This window comes from Henckelia pumila, chromosome 4 (genome assembly GCF_033568475.1).
Source record: "Henckelia pumila isolate YLH828 chromosome 4, ASM3356847v2, whole genome shotgun sequence".
Lineage (NCBI taxonomy): Eukaryota > Viridiplantae > Streptophyta > Magnoliopsida > Lamiales > Gesneriaceae > Henckelia > Henckelia pumila.
Window position 1 is genome coordinate 14,070,273 of NC_133123.1, and position 22,299 is coordinate 14,092,571.

The 22,299-nt window shown below is 35.4% G+C and overlaps 2 protein-coding genes across 3 annotated transcripts; both read right to left on the reverse strand.

The window, feature by feature from the left end:
* Positions 1–2,026: 2,026 nt before the first annotated feature.
* Positions 2,027–3,629, reverse strand: LOC140860521 (putative UDP-glucuronate:xylan alpha-glucuronosyltransferase 4). Its single transcript, XM_073263529.1, has 2 exons — positions 3,179–3,629; positions 2,027–2,925 (listed from the first exon to the last, which is right to left on the reverse strand). The coding sequence occupies exons 1-2, from the start codon at positions 3,627–3,629 to the stop codon at positions 2,027–2,029; spliced, it is 1,350 nt and encodes a 449-aa protein (XP_073119630.1).
* Positions 3,630–4,964: 1,335 nt separating this feature from the next.
* Positions 4,965–21,542, reverse strand: LOC140862957 (mitochondrial Rho GTPase 1). Of its 2 annotated transcripts, none has more exons than XM_073265991.1 (15): positions 21,377–21,542; positions 20,956–21,252; positions 20,403–20,535; positions 20,136–20,285; positions 19,779–19,955; positions 19,389–19,640; positions 18,108–18,176; positions 16,766–16,821; positions 15,973–16,054; positions 15,042–15,253; positions 14,865–14,934; positions 9,163–9,275; positions 6,787–6,937; positions 6,149–6,335; positions 4,965–5,266 (listed from the first exon to the last, which is right to left on the reverse strand). In XM_073265991.1, the coding sequence occupies exons 2-15, from the start codon at positions 21,171–21,173 to the stop codon at positions 5,193–5,195; spliced, it is 1,944 nt and encodes a 647-aa protein (XP_073122092.1). In that variant the 5' UTR covers positions 21,174–21,252; positions 21,377–21,542; the 3' UTR covers positions 4,965–5,192. The 2 variants fall into 2 exon arrangements, with proteins under 2 accessions (XP_073122092.1, XP_073122091.1); XM_073265990.1 differs by having other exon boundaries at positions 20,956–21,180; positions 21,377–21,541.
* Between the last annotated feature and the right edge of the window lie 757 nt (positions 21,543–22,299).

Below are 22,299 nucleotides of genomic sequence, written 5' to 3' on the forward strand. Positions count from 1 at the left end.
GATGTGGAAATATACCCATAGATTTAGGATCCTCTTATAGTAATTTAAATTGAATAATTTTTATGTGGAAAAGTATATGTTTCCATCAGCTTAGGTTGCACTATAGAAAACAATATTTTTATAATCGGATCAATGATTGAATAGTTTTATTTTTATTTTTTTTAAACGGTTCAATCGATCGAACTGTTATACTCGGATAGTCGAAAAATCGTTTATATAATATAATATAATAAATAATATATTTTAAATTTTAAAAACTTAACATATGTATATAAATATACAAAAAATATATATATTTATCATGGATTGAAAACTAAATAACTATATAAATCTATTCAAAATATCAATTATAGTCATATATTTTTTAAATAATAAATTATAAAAGTTTAGTATTACTAAATAATATTTTTAACGAAGTATAAATTTCAAATAATTATACACATATATATAATAAAATATTAAATTTAAGGTTTTAATAATATAAATTTTAAATTTTAAAAAATAAAAAATAAATAAATTGGAAGTTGAACCGGTTTTTCGATTTCTGATCGTCTCTGGCCCAGTTTGATCATTAAAACGATTTTTGGGAGTGTTTTGGACCAGACATGTGACCGATTTCCGGTCGAGCCGATGAACTGACCGGTCCGGTCCGGTTGAAAACACTGATAGAAAGTTATAATTTTTAATTTTAAAGGTATCGACGGAACATATATAAGACAAATCCAAAAGTTTAATATGCCGATGTTGTTTGATAACATCAGAGACAACATCAATCAAAGCTTAATAATTTATAGTTAAAAACTGTACCATAATTAATTAGTAACATGACTGTCGTGTAAATAACAGAAACTCTTGCGAGATGTTTTTACGAGACAGATTGAGATATTGTGTTGAAGGGTAAAAAGTTGCCGCCACAAAAACATATTCAGTTTATCATTATCGCGGATTGAGAATCCTACGACGATGATCAAGTGTGACTCGGACGCCCCAATTTCTCCTCCATCAACCTTTGCACCCTCCTAGCTAGGAATTAATAATATGTCAGTTTTATCTTGAAATTAGTCATTGCCAATTACTGATCTTATGCATCTTTAATTTGCTGCCTCTGAATGGTGTAGAAATGCTCGATCATGTCCAACAAATCCAAGACGGAATTAAGCTCATTATTCCTATCCAGCTGACCAATAATATTTTAATTCTCTGGGTCAGATTCAGGATTTGACGACTACATTGAGTTGCACATTTTTTGTGTGTGGATTAAAATTAAAGTTGCGTCAATGGTCATATCAGTTTAAGAACCAGGTTTTGTATTTGTAAGCTCACATTCCTTCAACAACATTCAAAGTGATACAATAATAAATATCTTGACTTGACTCACTTGAGCATCCGTCATTTCACGTATATATATATATAAGTACGTGTTTATATTATTGTATACAATCATCATGTTCCTTTTTCACATTTAAATCTATACGTAGTTGAAAATATATGAATCCTTGTCCTCAAATAATCATGTGAGTTTCCCTAAATTGCAGTATATTTATTACTCCAAAAAATAAAAATAAAAACAAAATTGCAGTATATATTTGTATGTCATGCTTTTTAAATACGAAAAATAAGTCGTTACATTTTGGGATCATTACCTATACCTATACCTATTGATCTAGATTTAGTGTTGAGTAAAATTATAAATTTCCAAAGATGCTCTTTTTTTTCCCCGGTTAATTTTAGATGACAGATGCTCAAGATGTAAATATGATTTTTTAGTCGGCAAGTCTCTTTTTTTGTTTTGGCCCAATAACTTTATTATTATTTTGGTTTAATTGTTGGTGTGACATCATACTACATTACTACGATGAAAATAGGACGAAAAGCAAAAAAAAAAATTCAAATTTAGTGTAACAAAAGAAAAAATTTTAAAATATTCTGTTGTTGGTTTCAGATATCTCCACACTATATAATATATTATCTATGATAATGATCATATGTTCTTAGAAAAAAAACATAAAAAACAATGAAAGTATTCCTATGGAAAATATGTATGAGTTAAATCATGAGAAAAATGGCTCCTAGAGTCTGTGATTTTGATCTTCCAATGACCATCAGGATAACTTCCATTCCTAGCCATTTCTCTGTACATTCTCACATTGGCCTCCATTTGAGGACTCAACTCACAATGGCTCCTAAGTTCATCTGACATCTCATCGTAAATTTGCCACCACATACGGTGCGCCGAGTCGCTTCCGAACCGTTGATTTTCCAGTACATCCCAGTTACAATCATAATCTTTGTAGCAGATCCATGGCTTCAATCCTAAGTAATGCAAAGCATAAGCATCATCAGGGATGTCTCGGTTCCCGTCTAAGATCGCGATGAAGTCCTTGAGAAAATTCAGCTTAGTTGGCAACCTATGCCACCACATGAACATGTCATTAAGAAATCCTTGATCCCCTCCATTGTAAGACACTACTCTATACCTTTGCTTCATTAAGGCCTCGAACATGCAAGTGGATGGCTCGATCAACATGAATCCGGAGTTGAAGACATGCCTGCTGTTCCCTGAAGCGGATAGTTGAGGGTACGCGAAGAATCCATCGGTGTTGCGTAGGATGATGAAGTCAGAATCAATGAAGATGAGCTTGTCATATTCCACAAGTTGCCATATTCTGAGTTTGCTGTAGTTCCATTCGTTGTATGTCCCTTTCTGTGCATAAGGGCTGTGTATTCTTTGGATGTGCTTGATTTTCCATCCTGCTGATTTCAGGTCCTTCAAAGATTTCTTGGAAATGAAATCATCAACTAGGAGGATTAGGTCTCTTGTTGTGTTGGATTTGATGATGCTTTGTGCTAAAGTTATTGCACCACATACATAGTCTTCCGACGAATGAATCACACTTACATATGCTTCTTTCGACTCGCGCGACGCTGTCCAGATCACAATGATCAGTGGCAACAAGATAAATCAACATCAGCTAGCAATGAAATTTAAGATTCGTAGATCACAAAGGATTTTTGGATTAGCTGGTCAATCGTTATGTAATACTCGGTAAAGACTATGCTACACCGGCAGAAATACTCCACGTCAAGCGAAAAATATTTGATATATATATATATATATAGCCATAACTAGCAAGTGCATGGAAAGATAAGAAATCATGGCCAAAAGAAAGAACATTACTTGGTTTTAGGTGTGGAGGGGCAAGTTGACATGAACCAACTGGCATGAGCACCTTTTGTTGTAACCTTGTCAAATCAGGCTTATAAATCCAATAATTTTCTTCATGCCACAATAGATCATCACATCTAAATATCTCCAACAAGGGGCCACAAGATCCAATAAACACTACAAAAACTTGCCCATTTTTCTTCCTCACACTTCTGACCAACAAGTTAGCCACAACTAAGTTCACTTGCAACCTTAAAACGTCCTCGAAAGTCTTGCTATGTTTCCCACCTCCACAAGGAACGTTAGCCACAACCAAGTTCAAGTCCTTGTGTGCTTCGAAATTCGGCATCGGGATCTCGGGGCAATCAAGTGAGTCCCATGGCAAACTTTCATCAATCCATTGAGGAAATAAGTCGCTCCATTTTACGTTCTTGGAAATTTTCTCGAAATGCACATCGACCATGTTCACTTCTTGATCTCCATGTATCGTTTCTTCGCCTAATGACTGATTTGTAGCATGAACCAACCCGATTTTCATTCTTTTGTTACCCATTTTTCTTGACACCATCTGGTACCATCTTGGTTTTCTATTTCTTGTAGGAAAGGTTTTTAAAGTTAGGGACTTATTGTTTGGTTGTTCTAAACAATTTTGGTGAATTCTTTCATGGTATAGAATGATCAGAAAGATTAGAGATAGCGACAATGTGAAGAGAGAAAAATTAAAGAACTTTATTCTTGTCATTTTTGTAGTGCATATGATACAAGCTAGGCTTTGAACTTGTGGTTTAATCTTGTGTGAAACGGTTTGAAGTATATATTTATGCATGGGATTAATTTACTTTGTTTGTGAGAGCCATGTGAAATGTGTGCCAAATATTTTATTCAATTCCCAAAATTGTGTGTGGATTTAATTAGTTGGTGATGCAAATGGAAATCAGAATTGTCTTCGTATGTCAACAAATATCCACAATTGATTAGGGATACGATCAATTAGTACATAGGATTGTTATCTAACACAATGTGTCCTTTCGGGTAAGTTATTAGGATACTAACGAAATTGTATCAATATATTATTTTTATGCTTGCCTCAAAAGAAAATTATATTTATGCTCATAATGTTACTTAAAATTTATAAGGCAGATACATGTGGGAATACCATATTCGTACGAATTTATTCATGCTGTCACATGAGAAACGTCTCAAGCATTATTCCAATGACTACAAAAAGCTCACGTCTACCTTTTTTTTTTTTTTTTATATATATATCATACAATATACGAATCCATGTTTTCTTAGTTTAAGACTTGAAACACTATCCATATAATAGCATTGATTGAAACACCCCATTCAAACAATAACTCCCAGTCTTATTTAGGTGAGTAGGTTCGAATCCCAGAGCTTATAAAGCAACACCACCAAATTCAATCCATGGCAGGTTGTGATTGGTCAAAATCAGTGAGCCCCATGTGTGGGACACGTTGCCCATGGGCAACATGAACAAAACCTCTCATGAAATGCTGATGATAGAGTTTCTTGAAATAGGCTAGACTGGACGAACCAAAACAATGGTTCCTTTTACTTGTTCAACTTCCCCCACCCCGTTTTTGCGAGTAGAACTCGACCAGTATTATGATGACAATAAAGCTAAAAATACAACAAATATATCATGCATCGATATTAATACTATTTTTCTTGCAATAGATCAGCTCATATCTACAATACAGGGCAAAGGCAATTCAAAATTTACATATTTGCTAAATATTTTCAACATTTTTTCTTCGGATGTCAACAAAACAAAAACACAGTAACATTTTTCATTCTTTGTCGCAGAAACGTTCAGAGATGAAGTTAATAAAACCAAAGTGACATGATCTAGTTTGATAATAATTTTGATATCACAACAAATAAGCACAAATTAAACTGAAGTGGTTCAAAAAGAACCACACCCTAACTCTAGAAGATAAATAAAAACCAACCTACCTACAAAAAAACATAGCCAACCCATCAGAATCAGATGTCTTCTTTACTAAGTAGATGAATTCCTTCTTGCAGCATAAACACGATAAGCAGCCAACCCAACAACAGCCACAGCAGCTCCAACTGTAAGATTTGATAAAATCAGCAACAGTATGATGAATAAAATAGTGCAATTCAGAATTTTGAACAACAACGCTGCAACTTACTTAAGAAACAGAGAAGAAGTTGAATAACATACAAATATTATGATCGCAATGGCGATATCACAATCCAGAAAACAAGTAAATTGTCAATTCCAAACTCCCTTCTTCCTTTGGAAATATCCGAGTTAATAATGCATCCCACAACTTATGACACGTTAGTCCCCAGCCCCCTCTCAAGCAAGAATAAAACAATTGATGAAAAATGCTAAACCCATTAATAGGGCACAGAATGGTTCAGTCATTAAAACTATGTTTGCATTCTGTCATTCTCCTTCAATTGGATTTGTTCAGTCACAAATCATTCAAAAAAGATGAATGTGCGAACATAAAGCACAACATTAAAACACATGACAACAATTAGTAAAAAAGTTTATAATGGTCTGAAATGCAATTGAATTAAGGCTCCCATAAATTGCGAAAAGCACAAAAGAAACATAGGTGGTATTCGATCAGGCCTACTCAACTCCAAATTTTAAAAAACAAAACTCAAAATGATTTTTGAAATACCGTATGAAAATAAATTTTGGAAGTTGATGTGATCTGCAAAGAGAGATATAATGTAATGATTACAAAATGAAAAAGTAAAATAGTATAATTACACTAGTATAAGTGTTAACTACTAAAAATAAGAAATAGTTGTGCATGTATTATATTTTTTATTGTTGTTATGAAATATAAATGAACATGTAGGGTAAATATTTGAGTAAAGATACATGGAGGGAGATGTTTGAAATTTGTAGCCAACAGTGGTTGGCTCTGGAGTTCAACCAAAAAAGAGCCATGATACTCTAGACCAAGATACCTGAGACAAACATAAGGGACCGGTTAATCAGCCTATGATACTGCTTACGGCTTTTCCCTGCTACCGTCTCAGGAATGCTCAAATGAGGGTGTTCTGCTGCCCTCACAATCCTCTGAAATATGTTACTCAAATCTCCGAGCTTTGTGCTCAGGGGTATAGGTGCCTCTACCCCCATATCTTGGCTTACCTTGGAAGGAAAAAAAAAAAAGAAACAAGAGAAAAATTATAAACTTCAGAAAACCATATTAAAAAACAAAACAACAATTTAAATGTGCACTAGGCTGTTGACCCGTCCATATCAGCTAAAACCATGACTTCTAAAGAAACTCAGTTTCTACAACTTGAGGCATACTAGAGAATCCATACTAACAAACTTCAAAAGTTCTGGAAACAACATTTTCTTGATTTGTTACTTGTTGCCAACGAACACTATGGATAGAGAAAAGAGAGAACAATGGGTCAACACTGGGCATATTTTACAAAATACTGGTTATACATTCCATGGTTTACTACACAGATGAAGCCCTCAAATTTCATATATTATGCAAAGTACAAGCTCTACAAATAGACAAACACCCAAAAGGAAACAAAGAGGGTTGAATTTGAACTCAAATTATGCTCATTGTAAAGAATATTACCCTTGTAGAATCTTGAATCTCTGTCAAATAGGGGTCAAGGTCATCCTTGGCAGCCACAATTAGGCACGGCACCTCATACCCAGTGGCTTCCCCTTGACCAGCAACATCCACAAGCATCTCAGTGGCTTTCTCCCACGAAGGTTCACTAGAACTACAGGGGAAAGATCACAAATTAACAACGTAGAGAATAGCTGTTTGAAATAGGGAAAAAGAGCGGCAATGCTAAGATAAAAGAAAAAACAACAAACTTTTGTGCTGATAAATAGGTGAATCCGGTTGATCGTCAACATTAGGGTACAAAGCAAATCAAGAAACTAGAGGGTTTTCCAAGTCCATATATAGAACTTCTAGGAATTTTATCCAACCAATTATGGACAACTAACACACCAACAGTTCAAACAAAACACAAGTTCAAATTCACACAGAGAGTACGAATCAATTCAAATTTTCACGTTCAACTTGACGGACATTATACAGATCAAATAATATATTTTGAATTACATTGTATCTTCACACGATATAATTGTATTTAGTTAATAGTATTTATATCAACATATGTTAGCACATGTATAAAGTTGATAGTCATATAACACAAACCAAGAGAGATTGACTGAGGTTAAGCCTGTGTAGGTATATTCTGTAATGAGCATAGATCTTTGTGGTCAAACCACGTAAAACGTATAATACTTTCTTTGCCATATTATTCCAATTAAAAATTCAACGTGGCATCATAAAAGAAATCCCGATCTCGAGTTTTGCCTCATGCTGTCTAAAAAAATCTATCCATGTAGGTAAAAACTGTCTGGACCAATAACTGCATAGCGGATAAGAACCATGGTTCTGACTATCTAATTTTCATGGTTACAAGTAGAACAGCCATAATTTTACTGTCTATAGGTTTGATTAATCCTTTCGTATGCAAAAGTATGAAGACCGTATTGCTATTCGATGAATGATCTAAATCTGCCTGCATATCTCTCTAGGGTGTGTTGGAAATTTTTAAAAAAAGTATCATGAAATTAAGTTGTAGTTTAGTTATAGTAAATATTTCTTACCATGGTTATTTTAACCAATTTCAATTATGCATAAAGGGCATGATTTAATCCAAATCAAGAGAGGTTAATAAAGTTATAATTCTAATCCTCTAGTCATTATGGCATGGATGTAGATTTCATGGCTGAGCCACGTATGACCTTTGTCGTATCGCGTGCTCTAATCATTATATTTGTGCTTTTCCAAATTCAATATTTATGTGTTACCATCTATTTCAGTGTTTCACCAAGTAAAATCTTTTCTTGGTTCTGACGACTAAAGATTTATGTTTTGCTGCTTGCTTTTTTCTTTTTCTTTTTTTTTTTTCTGCTTTCTGTGTTGAAGTCTATGAGCTAGAGTGTATTGTTTCCTTATTTGACAGTATCAAGAAAGTAACAAATGGAACCTTAACATGCCTGTAGAAAGAAAGCAGAGCACAAACTTAAATACTTGATAAGATTTAGTTTAGCACGAGCTCAATGCTTAAATGTTCAATAACATTTGATACAAATTCAAGTTAGAACTCTGTAATACAACTAATAATCGACCGACTTGGTTAGTCTAGTACCCACCCTCGTCAATCAAAAATGCATAAAGTAAAGAAACCAATTCTGGGATGAGTTAACTGATATGAAATGGCATAACCTAGAAAACCCAAAATAACATGATGTATTTTCAACTCATCAATATCTTCAGGGTGAACAATAGTCACTTTTTCGTCCTATCAGATATCCAAATCATATTCATGTCAGGCTATACTAGCACACAACGAGAACTCTATATACGACATCCAATTGTCAGCAAGAATACACAAGAATCCAGGAATGGAAGATAAACATCATAGAGATACCGGTGGGATATCTAGATAGTTAATTTCAACTGGGCTTCACAAGCAATGCAGTCTCAAATACAAATGATGGAGAGGATTCAAAAATCTTTGGCAGTTTTTTATCGTTTAAACTTATATTCTTGGTCTTCTACGTATTTTAACCTTAAATTTTTTGCGATGCTTCCCGTAACTTTTCTGAAACCAAGTTTACACTACAAAAAACTGAGGATGAACAATGCACAACCATCGACGCCAAGGGTTTGGGTCATAGCCCATAAGTAGAAGCTATATTTGACGCTATTGTATATAAGCTACTGCTCCAGTAGATTTACTGTAAATTACTAACAACCAAGTACTCTCTAACAGAAAACATGAGGGGCATGGGATACAGAATGGAATACAATTTCTGATGTTGAAAGAAAAAAAGGGTGTCCAAAATGGCTTGACACAAAGGCAGTTTTCCACGACATTCCATCAAGATATTTCTGGTACCAGTGAAAGAAGAAATCGGCTACCTGTCATGTACAAATACTGCAACATCACAAGCTGCCAAAGAATCCTTTGCAGATAGTAAATTTTTCACTTCTTCCTCTGGAATCTCTCGTAATACAAGGATCTTTTTAAGTCCCTGCCAACATAAAAAATCATGCCTTCTTAAAAAATCCAAGTACCTCCACCAAGAGAAAGTAGACTAAGACATCCTGAACTCATCAATCGAAAAGGAGCACAGAATGCATTCTCATGCCATATTCAGACTTTAGGAGACAAAAACAAAACCTTCTAACGAAGGTCCCATTCAATGAACCATAAAATAAATTCTTAAAAATGTCAAAATATTTCCACCAAGAGATACAAGGCTCAGATGAAATCAACACCCAAAATAACTTCAGGATCATTTTCTTCTGCTATATTAGGATAAAGAGAAGAATGTATGATGTCGCAACCAAGAAACAACCACGAAATCAGTGTGCTACTAGCATCAATCAATTCAGAAGTGCTTTTTATCAATGCAATGTTCTGATTCAATAAGCAGCTATTTATATCTTTACTTTCCAGTTAGAGTAAATGGGGATTATATCTTCACTTTCCAGTTAGAGTAAATAGTTGCATGAGGAAAAATGGGGATTATCTTTCCAGTTAAAGAGTAAAATCCCCATTTTTCCTCATGCAACAATTGTTCATTCACAAGTTTTCAAATCCCATCTGCGGAAATCCACATAAAATTTTGATGGTAGATTATAATATGAAACAAAGCGTAGAAAATAATATATTTCTTATCTTTTCCAACTGATTACAATGTAACATATAAATAAGAGCATAATCTTCTAAATCTAGTAATGAGATCCCTACAAATCTGGGATAGAATATTCACCATACAAATAACATAATCTGCAGGATTTATCTACCATAATACAGAATTAATTCAAATCATATATTATCTACAGAATCTGACACTCCCCCTCAAGCTGGTGAATGGATATCGCCCATTCCAAGCTTGCTAACAATATCTGTGAACAATCTACTAGATAGTGCCTTTGTGAATATATCTGCCAACTGATCCTTGGAAGAGACGAATGGAGTACATATTAATCCACTTTCCAATTTCTCTTTGATGAAGTGTCTATCGACTTCAACGTGTTTCGTACGGTCATGTTGCACTGGATTGTGAGCTATACTAATGGCTGATTTATTGTCACAATATAACTTCATGGGTGAGTTCCACTTAATTCTCAAATCATCAAGAATGATCTTCAACCATAGCAATTCACATATTCCTAAAGCCATAGCTCGAAATTCTGATTCTGCGCTTGATCTTGCAACCACATTTTGCTTTTTACTTCTCCACGTCACTAGGTTTCCTCCCAAGAATGTGCAATAGCCGGAAGTGGACCTTCGATCATCCAAGGAGCCTGCATAGTCGGCGTCTGTATAGGCTTCAAGAGTCATAGCATCCCCTTTTTTGAATAATATGCCTTTTCCTGGGCTGCCCTTAAGATACTGCAAGATCCTGTGGACTGCCTTGAGGTGTTTTTCTTTTGGACTTTGCATATATCTGCTAACTACACTTACAGCATACGAAATGTCTGGTCTAGAGTGAGTTAAATATATTAACCTCCCAACCAGCCTCTGATAAGAGCCTTTATCTACCACTGGGTCATTTGGTGCATCACATAAGCCGTGATTGACTTCAATAGGGGTGTCCACCGGCTTGCAGCCCATCTTTCCTGAGTCCTTCAACAAATCCAGCACGTATTTTTGTTGGGAAATGAATATTCCATGCCGTGAGTTAGCCACTTCAATTCCTAGAAAGTATTTTAACTTCCCAAGTTCTTTGATATCAAACTCTTTGAGTAGGCGCTGCTTTAGTTCCTGTATTCCTTCTAAATCATTCCCAGATACTATCATATCATCAACATACACCAGCAGAATAGTCACTCCCCCTGAAGCCGAGTGCTTCACAAACAAAGAATGATCCCCTTGGCTTTGTCTGTATCCCAAGGTAGTCATGGCTTTAGTGAGTCTTCCAAACCAAGCCCTTGGTGATTGTTTAAGGCCATAAAATGCCTTCTTCAGCCTACACACCATCCCTTTTTTAGATTCAAAACCCGGTGGGATCTCCATATAAACTTCTTCGGCTAGGTCACCATGAAGAAATGCATTCTTAACATCAAATTGTAACAGATTCCATCCAAAATTTGCTGCTAATGACAAAAGGATCCGCACTGTGTTCATCTTTGCAACAGGTGCAAAGGTTTCCCAATAGTTGAGTCCATATGTTTGGGTGTATCCTTTCGCAACTAGCCTCGCCTTATAACGTTCAACTGTCCCATCTGATTTATATTTGACAGTGAATACCCATCGACAACCAACTGGTTTAACCTTGTGTGGCAATCTAACCAGTTCCCATGTTTTGTTTCTGTCAAGAGCTTCCATTTCTATTTTCATGGCATCCTCCCACTTCTTGTCTCTTAATGCCTCTGATAGATTTCTCGGAATGGATATGTTGTGAAGATTGGTCAATAAGGCTTTATGGCTTTGGGACAGGTTTTGGTAGGTCATAAACTGGTGTAAGGGATGTTTAGTACAGGTTCTGATTCCTTTTCTTAATGCGATTGGCAAGTTCGTGTCCTGGTCAACATCATCTAAGGTCTTAGAATCTGTTAAGAGTTCAGGTTCAACAATTGGTTCACTCTCGACTATGGCTTGGTTTTTTTCAGCTGGTAGCTTGGAAATTGCAGGAACTCGTGCGAAGTTCAGAGGTGGTGGTGCTACTGTAGAGGCTGGAAATTTCTTCCTGGAATAGGTTTTGAGTGGCTGTGTTTGGGTTTCTTGTTCCTTATCCGCGATCATATCACTATGTGGAGCTGATTTGGCAGTTTGATCAGGAAGTATAGATGGTGGGCTGTAGTAGTGGCAGTGTGCTAGAGTCGAAGGGAAGATCAAGTGAAAGACTTATATCCCCTCCATCTCTATCTGTTTTGTTTTCTGGAAATTTTGAGGGAAAATAAGACTCATTTTCCACAAAGGTTACATCAGCGGAAACAAAAGTTTTTCGAGTGGAAGGATGAAAGCACTTATATCCCTTTTGAGTAGAGGAGTACCCGATAAAGATACATCGAAGAGCTCGAGGGTCGAGTTTTCCTCTATTTTGGGAATGTATATGAACGAAGACAACACTTCCAAAAATTCTAGGAACAAGATTATTAGACGCAGTAAAATGAGGAAAAAATTTTGTGAGAATTTCTATTGGGGTTTTAAAATCAAGAATACTAGTGGGAAGTCTATTAATAAGGTGTGCAGCGGTAAGAACAGCTTCTCCCCAATATTGTTTAGGAACATTTTTGTGGAATAGTAATGCTCTTGTGATATTTAGGAGGTGGCCGTTCTTTCGTTCAGCCACGCCGTTTTGTTGTGGTGTATTGACACAAGAGGATTCACGCAAAATGCCTTCTTTTTGAAAGAAAGAAGAAAGGGACATATTAAAGTAATCTTTGGCATTGTCAGACCTAAATCTTTTAATTCTCACATCAAATTGCGTCTTAATCATATTATAGAATTTTGGAAAAATAGTGCTAACTTCAGATTTATTTTTCAAAATATAAATCCACGTCACGCGAGTGCAGTCATCGATAAAAGACACAAACCACTTGGCACCAGAGATATTGGGAACACTAGAGGGACCCCATATATCGCTATGAATTAAAGAGAATGGAATAATAGTTCTTTTATTGCTTGCTGGAAATGAAACACGTTTGTGTTTTGCAAATTCACAGTCATTACAATGAAAAGACTCTAATTTATTTTCTTTAAACCATAAAGGAAACATTAGCTTAAGGACCCTAAAGGAAGGATGACCTAAACGATGATGAAAAAGCCAAATTTTATTTTTAGTTGACAAAATAGACTCAGAAAAGAATGATGCGGATAAGGATCTCTCCACCCTAGTTCCTCCACTTTGACTTTCTAGATAGAAAAAACCATTCCTCTCATTAGCACGTCCAATCATCCTCTTCATTTTCAGTTCCTGAAACTCACAGTGGGAAGAGAAGAAGGTTACACAACAATTGGAATCCATGGTTAGTTTCTTAATGGAGATTAAGTTTGCAAAACAACTTTGGAACATGGAGGACATTTTTAAGAACAAGGGATGGGCTTATATAAATATCACCTTGACCAGCAATGGTAGTGAAAGATCCATCAGCTAAGGTGATTTTCTTATGGCTAGAGCATGGTGTATAGGTAGAGAAGGATTTGGAATTATAGGTCATGTGATCAGTGGCTCCGGAATCGATTATCCATAACTTTGGAGAAATCTTTTCAGAGATATTAACAAAGCAAGAAATAGGACCGATACCTGAAAAAGCCAAGGAGCTAGTACCTGACAAGGAGGGTTTCTCAAGTGACCCTAAGAAATTTTTCAACGCCTTAATCTCCTGCTCACTTAATCTTGCAGCAAGGTTTTGTGTGCTTCCTTCATTGTTTAATGGTGCACTTACCATATGTGCCTTTCCTCCTTCATCAATGTTTCGATCAGGCCTACCATGTAGCTTCCAACACTGATCTTTGGTGTGACTATTCTTTTTGCAGTAAGTGCAATATAGAGATTCACGACCGTTGAATCTTGATTTTTTGTGTTGATTGTTGAACTTGTATTCCTTTATCCCAACCGTTTTAGCAACAAGTGCAGATCCTTCCTCTCCGCGGGTCTCGAGCATCACCCGTCTGCGGCCCTCTTCTGCCCGAATGGTCGAGATTGTTTCATTTAAGGAAGGCAGATCGGCCTTCCCTAAAATTTGCACTCTGACTGCATCGAACTCCATGTTGAGGCCAACCAAAAATTCATAGGTTCGTTCCCTTTCAATAAACTGCTTTAAGACTGTAGCATCTGATGCACAAGTCATCTTAATGCACTGGTATTGATCCAGCTCTTGCCATAGTCCTTGTAAGAGATTAGCGTACTCTGTTGTGGTCTGATTTCCTTGCTTTGTTGTTGCGATCTTTGACTTAACTTCATAAATCTGGGCTGCATCATTAGCCCTGGAGTAAGTCTGTCGCATGGCCTCCCAAATTTCTTTGGCTGATCCAAGGAACATGCATGTATCACTAATCTCAGGCAGCATCGAATTCCATAGCCAAGACATTACCATGGAATCTTGTTCATCCCAAGATGCATATTTGGGATCCTTCTCCGAAGGTCCAGTACCTGTTAAATGATCCAGCCGTCCTCGACCTTTCAGAAAGGTCTTGACAAGTTGGGACCATTTCAAGTAATTTTTTCCATTCAATCTATGAGCAGAATGAAGATTTTGTAACTCCCCTGTTGCCGCAATATGTTCGACGGTGGCAGCATCAGATTTAGGACTAGTTACGGTACTATCGGACATTTTACTGGAGATGGATGAAAAGTGGCTCTGATACCAAAACAAAGCGTAGAAAATAATATATTTCTTATCTTTTCCAACTGATTACAATGTAACATATAAATAAGAGCCTAATCTTTTAAATCTAGTAATGAGATCCCTACAAATCTGGGATAGAATATTCACCATACAAATAACATAATCTGCAGGATTTATCTACCATAATACAGAATTAATTCAAATCATATATTATCTACAGAATCTGACAATATGTTTAAAGCATGTGCAGGTCAAGACTATCAAGCTACCTTGTTTTATGTTTTAATGAATCTGAGAAATGACAAGATGGGACGTACCGATGGTAGATCAACCACGTTAATAGTGTATTTGTCACCGGTGGTGGAAACATACTCTTCAGTGAAAGGCCTACAAAGAAAAGCCATAGCATAATAATCACATCTCATCGACTAAAAAATGCAGCAAAATGAATCCTCACAAAGAAATTGTTATAATCGTGGAAGACAAAAACATACTTTCCAATAAATGAACTCAGCAAAGCAGATTTCCCTGCTTCCTTTGGCCCAAAAACATAACACAGATGAACATTTCTTTCTGTTTGCTGCTTTTTACGATCTAATCGCCTTCTCCGAGTTACTCGCATTGCAGATGAAGGATCACCACCATATCCAATATATATAAGTGTCTCGATGCAATGAATTGGGTCCAGAAGCATCATAAGTGCCCACTGCAAACTTGTATATCAGTGTCAGAGAAATTTATAGGCACAAATGAATAGAGCATATTTCTTTTGCAAATATAGGACAGACTGGTCAGCTAACAGCAAGCTTTAGCATTAGTTTTAATGATGAAAGTACATGACAGAAATTATTCAATAGACATACCAAGTAATTTAACAAGTAAACATCAATTAGCCATTATCACATGGGTTACACTAGGTTAATTCAGCAAATCATAACAGAAAGAGGATATCAAGCAATCATGAAGAAGAAGCTCAAGCATTTCTTTATCGTAATGCACTTCAACGTCATACTATAAAGGCTGAAAAATCACAGACCACACTTGGAAACACTTATAAGGGTGAAAGCAAAATATTGTAGACGGACCTGAGCCTGGAGTTGACAACAAATACTTAAGGCCATTTGAATCGACAAGCTCAAGATAAGCTGGGGTAGATCAAACTTAGTTTGTAAAAGCTAGGGAAAAGATAATTCAAACCATTTTTTTTTCTTAACAGAAGCTGTCATAAATTCTCTAGAGTTTGGTGGTGGCAGGGATTGGATGTCTTTTGTAAAATGCATGAACACAAATGAGATCATGGATATTCCTCTCTCAACTAGGTTTATGAAATAAGGAATGCTTATCAAGGCCAGACAGCTAACAAGTAGTAAAATTGAAATATGACAAACATGGGCAATAAAAATACACTGAATGAACTTCACACACCATTGCCAAAAATCCATCCAGAGATAGCCATCCCAAAGCAGTCCTCTCTGCAGCATCCTCATATGGAGCTTTGTCCCAAGGACTAATTTCCAAAGTAGAAAAGGAAACATTAAGGCGAGCAAAAAAAGAAAGGTCATGTAACCCAACAAAACAGATGCATAAAAACATTTAATTGGTCAAGATTCAAGATTGATCAAGCGAAAAGGGAAACAGAAGCACAAAAACTTTCGATTGGTCAAAATTCAAGATTGAACAACAGTTATGTGCGCAAAGTGACCTACGTGAGCTATTTTTTCACAAACTAATAAACAGCCAGAAGTCATTGCCTACTAGTTGCATCTAATCTATTGATCAATACATTTTTTACAAAAAAAAAAAAAAATTAAGCTTGATGTAGGAAAATCCTCAGAAAATAAAGTTAATAGGCTTGGAAAGTAAACCTTGCAGAACATGACTCGATGAATTATCCATTAAAGGAAACAAAAGAGCCATTGAACACTCAAGCCTACAGTTATACGAGAGAATTTCCGCTCAGGGAAACAAAGAAATATAGTTGTTTGTAGTTGTCCTTGGAGTGTCTGAATACATTTGAATCTGCACCCACTTGTTCAAAATTAACTTGGCCTTGAGTACGACGACAGACATAAATGCATAAAAAATTTCCCTTCTCATTTTAGCAGTTCATCACAGATATCATTAGACTGTTCGATAGATTCATTTGGTTATGATTTCCAGAACATACAGTAAAAGGGAAGTAACGAAAATGTGAATATTTCAAACAAAATTCCATTACTTTTCTGGTGCGGTAGAAAACAAATCATCAAGCTCAGCAGATCGAAGAGCTCCATCCTTTACAACATAGAAACCAAAAATCATGTCAACATACAGCATGAAATAAGAATCGAATAAGAAAACAAGCAATTGAATCACATTGATGATTGTCAGAAAATAATACAGATCGGAGCAAAATACAGTATCAAATTACCTAAAAAATAATTAACCTTAACATACCCTGAAAGTGAAGTCCTAACTACAGCCGGTTGAGGAATAACAGCAACAACACACTGTCACCTCTTACTTAAACCAGTAAAACGAAGTTTGATGTTGCGGCGTTTCATTGTGTTATAAAATCATGGCTAAAAATCTCCCCTTAGTTGAACCATCTGATAATCCCACTTACACCAATTCACATGTAAACCTGTTGCGACCACCTGTGAACTCCATTATCTGTTGTTTTCTCCAAAAATGATGGTGTGTCCCTAAATCGTCATCCCTATCCTGGTGGCTCATCCTATACACTACCTGTAAGGAGGATTCTAAATCTAAAAAAAACTACACAGACAAATATATCTAACTAATCCCAAAAACCTTTATGTTAGCTCCTATAGTGATGTCAACCATTCTCTGGTTTACTTCTCCTATCACTACAAACCATCTCAGCCAAATATATCTCCTTCTCCAGCTGCTTAATGTGGGCAACTACTTAATGATAGCATGTTTGAATCTTCCATGGCTGCAGATCATCATCCATCTTATTTGAATCTTGCAGAAGAGTATCACTCATGAAAATCAAACTTTATATTCGAACCAATTTTATGTGACAAAAAAAATTAATGAAGCAAATGTCATTTTTATATGGTGAAACTTCATTTGTTGAGTTTGAATTTTTTTTTTTTTCCAATATGTCTTTTTATATGTCTGCTGCCTTTTGGGCAAGGCAGCGCCCCTTTTTGGAGGCATAGAGCCTTCAAGTCATTTTCTGAAATCACAGAAACTAATTAATCTCTTACACTTAATTAATCACCTCAAAATGACAAAAAATACACATCTTTCCAAAGAGGCATTCAGGTAAATATCCATGGATGATTGCTTTTCCCAATGATAAATCATCAATCCAGCCCCATTTTTCCACATAAAATAACAAAGTATATTTCGATATCTCAGTCCCCAACCTTTAAAAATTCGCTCAAATTGAATAGTGTTATACGACGCATTAACAAGGAAAAATTCCAAAGAAGTCAAACTGATCACATAAAGGACAATATCATCAATTAAAATAACTCGGTGATCAAAAAAACATTAAATCAATAGTAATCAGAATATTATAGTTACCAGCAAGAAGAGACTTCACTTACACAATCAACATCATATGTGAAGAAAATTTTTTTGAGAAAATCCACAGCTTCATTAGTCAGCTCCACACTCTACAAAGATGGGAATCAAGCATTAGAAAACAAAACAAAAGTAATAATGAAAAATAAAATAAAATAAAACAAAAACAATACACTGCATAATAAAAATTATCTCAGGGAAACAGAACAGGATAGGAAATTCAGAAAACCGTGAACTCACCAGAAAACGAAAATCAGAATGAATATCAGAACACTTCAGAAAGTTGAACTTCAGTTAGTGTTGTTTTTGTAAAGGTTTTATTATGAATTGAAAAAAGTCAAAGATCAATTGATAGGAACTTGAGTAATATGGTGATCTTGTTTGATGACTCCTAACAAACTTAGCTACATTATTTATCATTCCTTGGGCATGACAAACAATAGGAGATTGAGTAACATGGTGATTTTGTTTGATGACTCCTAACAAACTTAGCTACATCATTTATCATTCCTTGGGCATGACAAACAATAGGAGAAGAAAATGCATCGTCATAAGAATGTAACACAGAGTTGCAGCGCAGCCAATTGAAAGTCAATGCAACTAAATTGCAGGAATTGGGAAAGCGAAACAACCTTAAGATTGTTTCCTCTTTGGCATCATGCATATACAAGCATATAGTGGAGATTTTATCCAAAAGTAAAGTCTATCCCGATTTGATTTCATTTATTTAAAAGTAGAGATATTAAAAATTAGGAAACTGATTCATAGCAAAAGAGGTTACTTTGGAATATAAAAATGTAAATATTCGTCAATTTAAATGAATAACCCTCAACTGCAAACCTACCAAAGAGACTTTGGTTGCTATAAAAAGGACATTTAATTACAAATGAAGCCTCACAATAAAGTTCAAATTTAAAAAATCCATCAACTCAGGGAAGACTTTTCAAGAATAAAAAAACTTTAGATTTCATTCCAAAAGTTGGCCTTTGAAACTCCAACAGGAAAGGCCATTATAACCACATATTAGATACTTCTAGACTACATTGTTCCAGCTCTCCTCTCATATGTTCAAGTTTGCTATGGCTGCCATATAAAAAAAGAAGAAACAATGAACCCACTCACCAGGAATGACTCCTCCACGTTCTATTGACACTGGATTCAACCAATCAAATTTTTTTTAAAAAAAAATGTTAAAAGCACTTTCAAATTTCAAATGCGACCTATTAAACGAAGGCATCACCAGGTTCTTTCATGTTTTCACGTGTGACCCACAGAAATTCATGCTAATATCTTATGATTAATACCTGGTCCGGATATCTCTTTATTGGAGGTGGCAACTGATCATCCCGAAGCTTAATCTCATTGTTATATCCGAATTTTCTAAGGACAGTCCAGGTTGTCTCCAATCGCCCCTTCTCAATAAAAAGTGCATGGAGAAACAGGAAGCCAGTCAATGTAAGACCACGGTCGTCGACACCTTCCTGCAACTTCTCTCGTACAACTCTCTTAACACCAACTATTTCAGACGGCTGCAGTGGAGCATTGAAACACTTCACCTGCACATATGCTACTAGGTCATTTAACTCTACATAAGAAACAATGAAACTTATACATGACGCCATAAAGCTAGTTATCCTTAATCAGAAACAACAGTGAGACATAAGTAGAATTTCACAGCATCCAGAGAAATTGACCTGGAAGTCATTTAACTCTGAATCACTGAGGGCGCCATCCCTGTCATTGTCACAAAGAATAAAAATCCTTTTCAAAGCCCGCACACATCTTGGCTTCAAAACTTGTTGTTCCTGATCAAACAAAGGGGCAGTCGGGTGCAGTACTGCCTTCTGTGCATAGTAGAACACCTCAGGAATCTGCCAGAAGAAAACAACCACCATAAATGTGAGTGAGAGAGAGAGAGAGAGAGATAAACCTATCACTAAACTCCAAATATTAGCAGATATGATAGTTTATTATTTGGTTGAAAAACAAGAGCATATCAAAATAAAATATCTTAAGAAGGAAAAAAGGAGATGCCAGCATTAAATATTAACCTGGATATGGTTTACTGCTGAACATTCGATACAAGTTTCAATCTCCCGGAACTGTTGCATAATCGGTGACATAACCTGCTCCAGACTAACAGGCTGTTGATCGCCTCTCTTATCTAGCATGCAACCCACAACAATAACCGGCACTTTAACCTGTAAAAATCCAAATGTTTACATGCTCTTTAAACTGACGAAAGACACTGCTCAAAATGTTAAAAACTCGTCTAACTCCTGCTTAATTAGTAAATTATACGAGCATGAGAAAGTTACCTCTAATCGTCTAAGTTCAGGAAGCCAAAATGAACTCAATCGATCCAATGTTTCAGGTCTATCACACGCGTAAGTAAGAACAACAGCATCAGCTTTTGTTAGTTGTTCAACAAGCTTTCCTCTATGCTCAGGACTGCATTCCCAATGGTATGATTAAGAAAGTCAATTTTTTTATCAGGTGGGCAGAAGATAAACAAATATACGACGACAACAGAAGGGCTAAAGATACATTAAACAAAAATTTAGACTAACTTCAGGAGATAACCAAAACAAGAAGATAGTTCAAACACGACTAAAAAAGAGATATACATTTTAAAGATAAATAAACTCCGAAAAATGATGGCTCGCACCTGCATCATTAACATTATAGGACTACATTCACACAACAAAATCTGTTCAATTTCTTGCCTAAAAGTGAGAAACATTCAAACATATGTGAACCAAAACATTGTTGAAGGATTTGGGGACAATTTCAATTCTTCAAATTCCAACACTACCAGCATAAGATAATGCGAACAAGATGTGTGATAGACAATCAAGCCTAATTAAAGACCTTGATGAAGTGTCGAAAATGGTGACTGGGACACGGTCCGGGTACAAGTCCTCCGGCAGCCTGGTTGGTGGTAGCACTGGAGGGATACTTGTGGGAAAGTTCTCAGCCGCAGCTGTGACTATCAAACTCGATTTTCCAGTCTTGGCGTCTCCAGCAACAACTATTCTCACCCCTGCAGCATTGCCTGCCGCACCAGAAGCTGAAGAACCTCCCGTCATTCACCAACTGCGCCCGATCAAATGACAAAAAAGATTAAAGAAAAAAGAACTGTGATTGATCGGACAGCTTCCGCCAATCCTGGGGAACAGAATTAAGGCAATTGAAAAATATATATATACACAGACATACAATAAACAAGAAAATGAGATACATCCCCACTACTGCTAGTGCAGAACATGCATAAAGAGCATAAATTTGTTACCTTGCAGAAGGGGCAAGAAAAATAATATCTTGAGAGAGAATCAAATTTCCAAATTGCTTGTTCAATCAATTTTAGGGTTTAAGCAGCGGAGATGATAATTAAAAAATAAAAATAATTTTATTTTATTAGGAAAAAACCGGATCCAACGGTGGGGATAATCGAGCCGAAGGACATGAGATTGAAGGCAAAGGCTGTATGTGGCGGCTCACACCAATTGCAAATCCATCCCCAAAACCCTCAATTTAACTACAAATAAATAAATAATAATAATAACTAATTCCTTCAAAAAATAATAATAATAATTAAACATTTCTAGTTTTTGTTTTTTTTTTTTCGATAAACATTGATAGGTCATGGATTATTTTTTATAATTTAGTCTGTTTAAGAAAATTAAAATGGCCATGTTTGTTATTATTTGTATGAGTATCTTTTTTAATGTGTCGCGTGTTTATATAAATTAAATATTTATTTAAATGTTATATTTTATTATTTTCAAAAATTTAAAAATATAGATAATGAAGTTTTAGATTCAAAAACAAAATAATTTCAATATTAAAAAATCGTCAATAAAATTATATAATGAGGATGGAGTTGTAACTTTAAATAAGATTATATCATATAAATTAGCATAAGGTCTCAAATTTAAATATAAATATATATATATACTAACATTGATTAACTGACTAGTTTGCTGAATGGACTTGGTCAATATGAACTACACATAAGTCATTTTATTCAATATATCTCACGCAGGGCCGTCTCCAGAAAATTAGAGACCCTAGATTAATTTAAGATCTATATAATTTTTTTATTAAATAAAAAAATATTACAAAAAAACTAGTAATAAATTAACATAATGATCGCTAATATATAATTTAATAAATCTATTCTTTTTCTCTTTGAACTTCTAGATTCAAATTTTC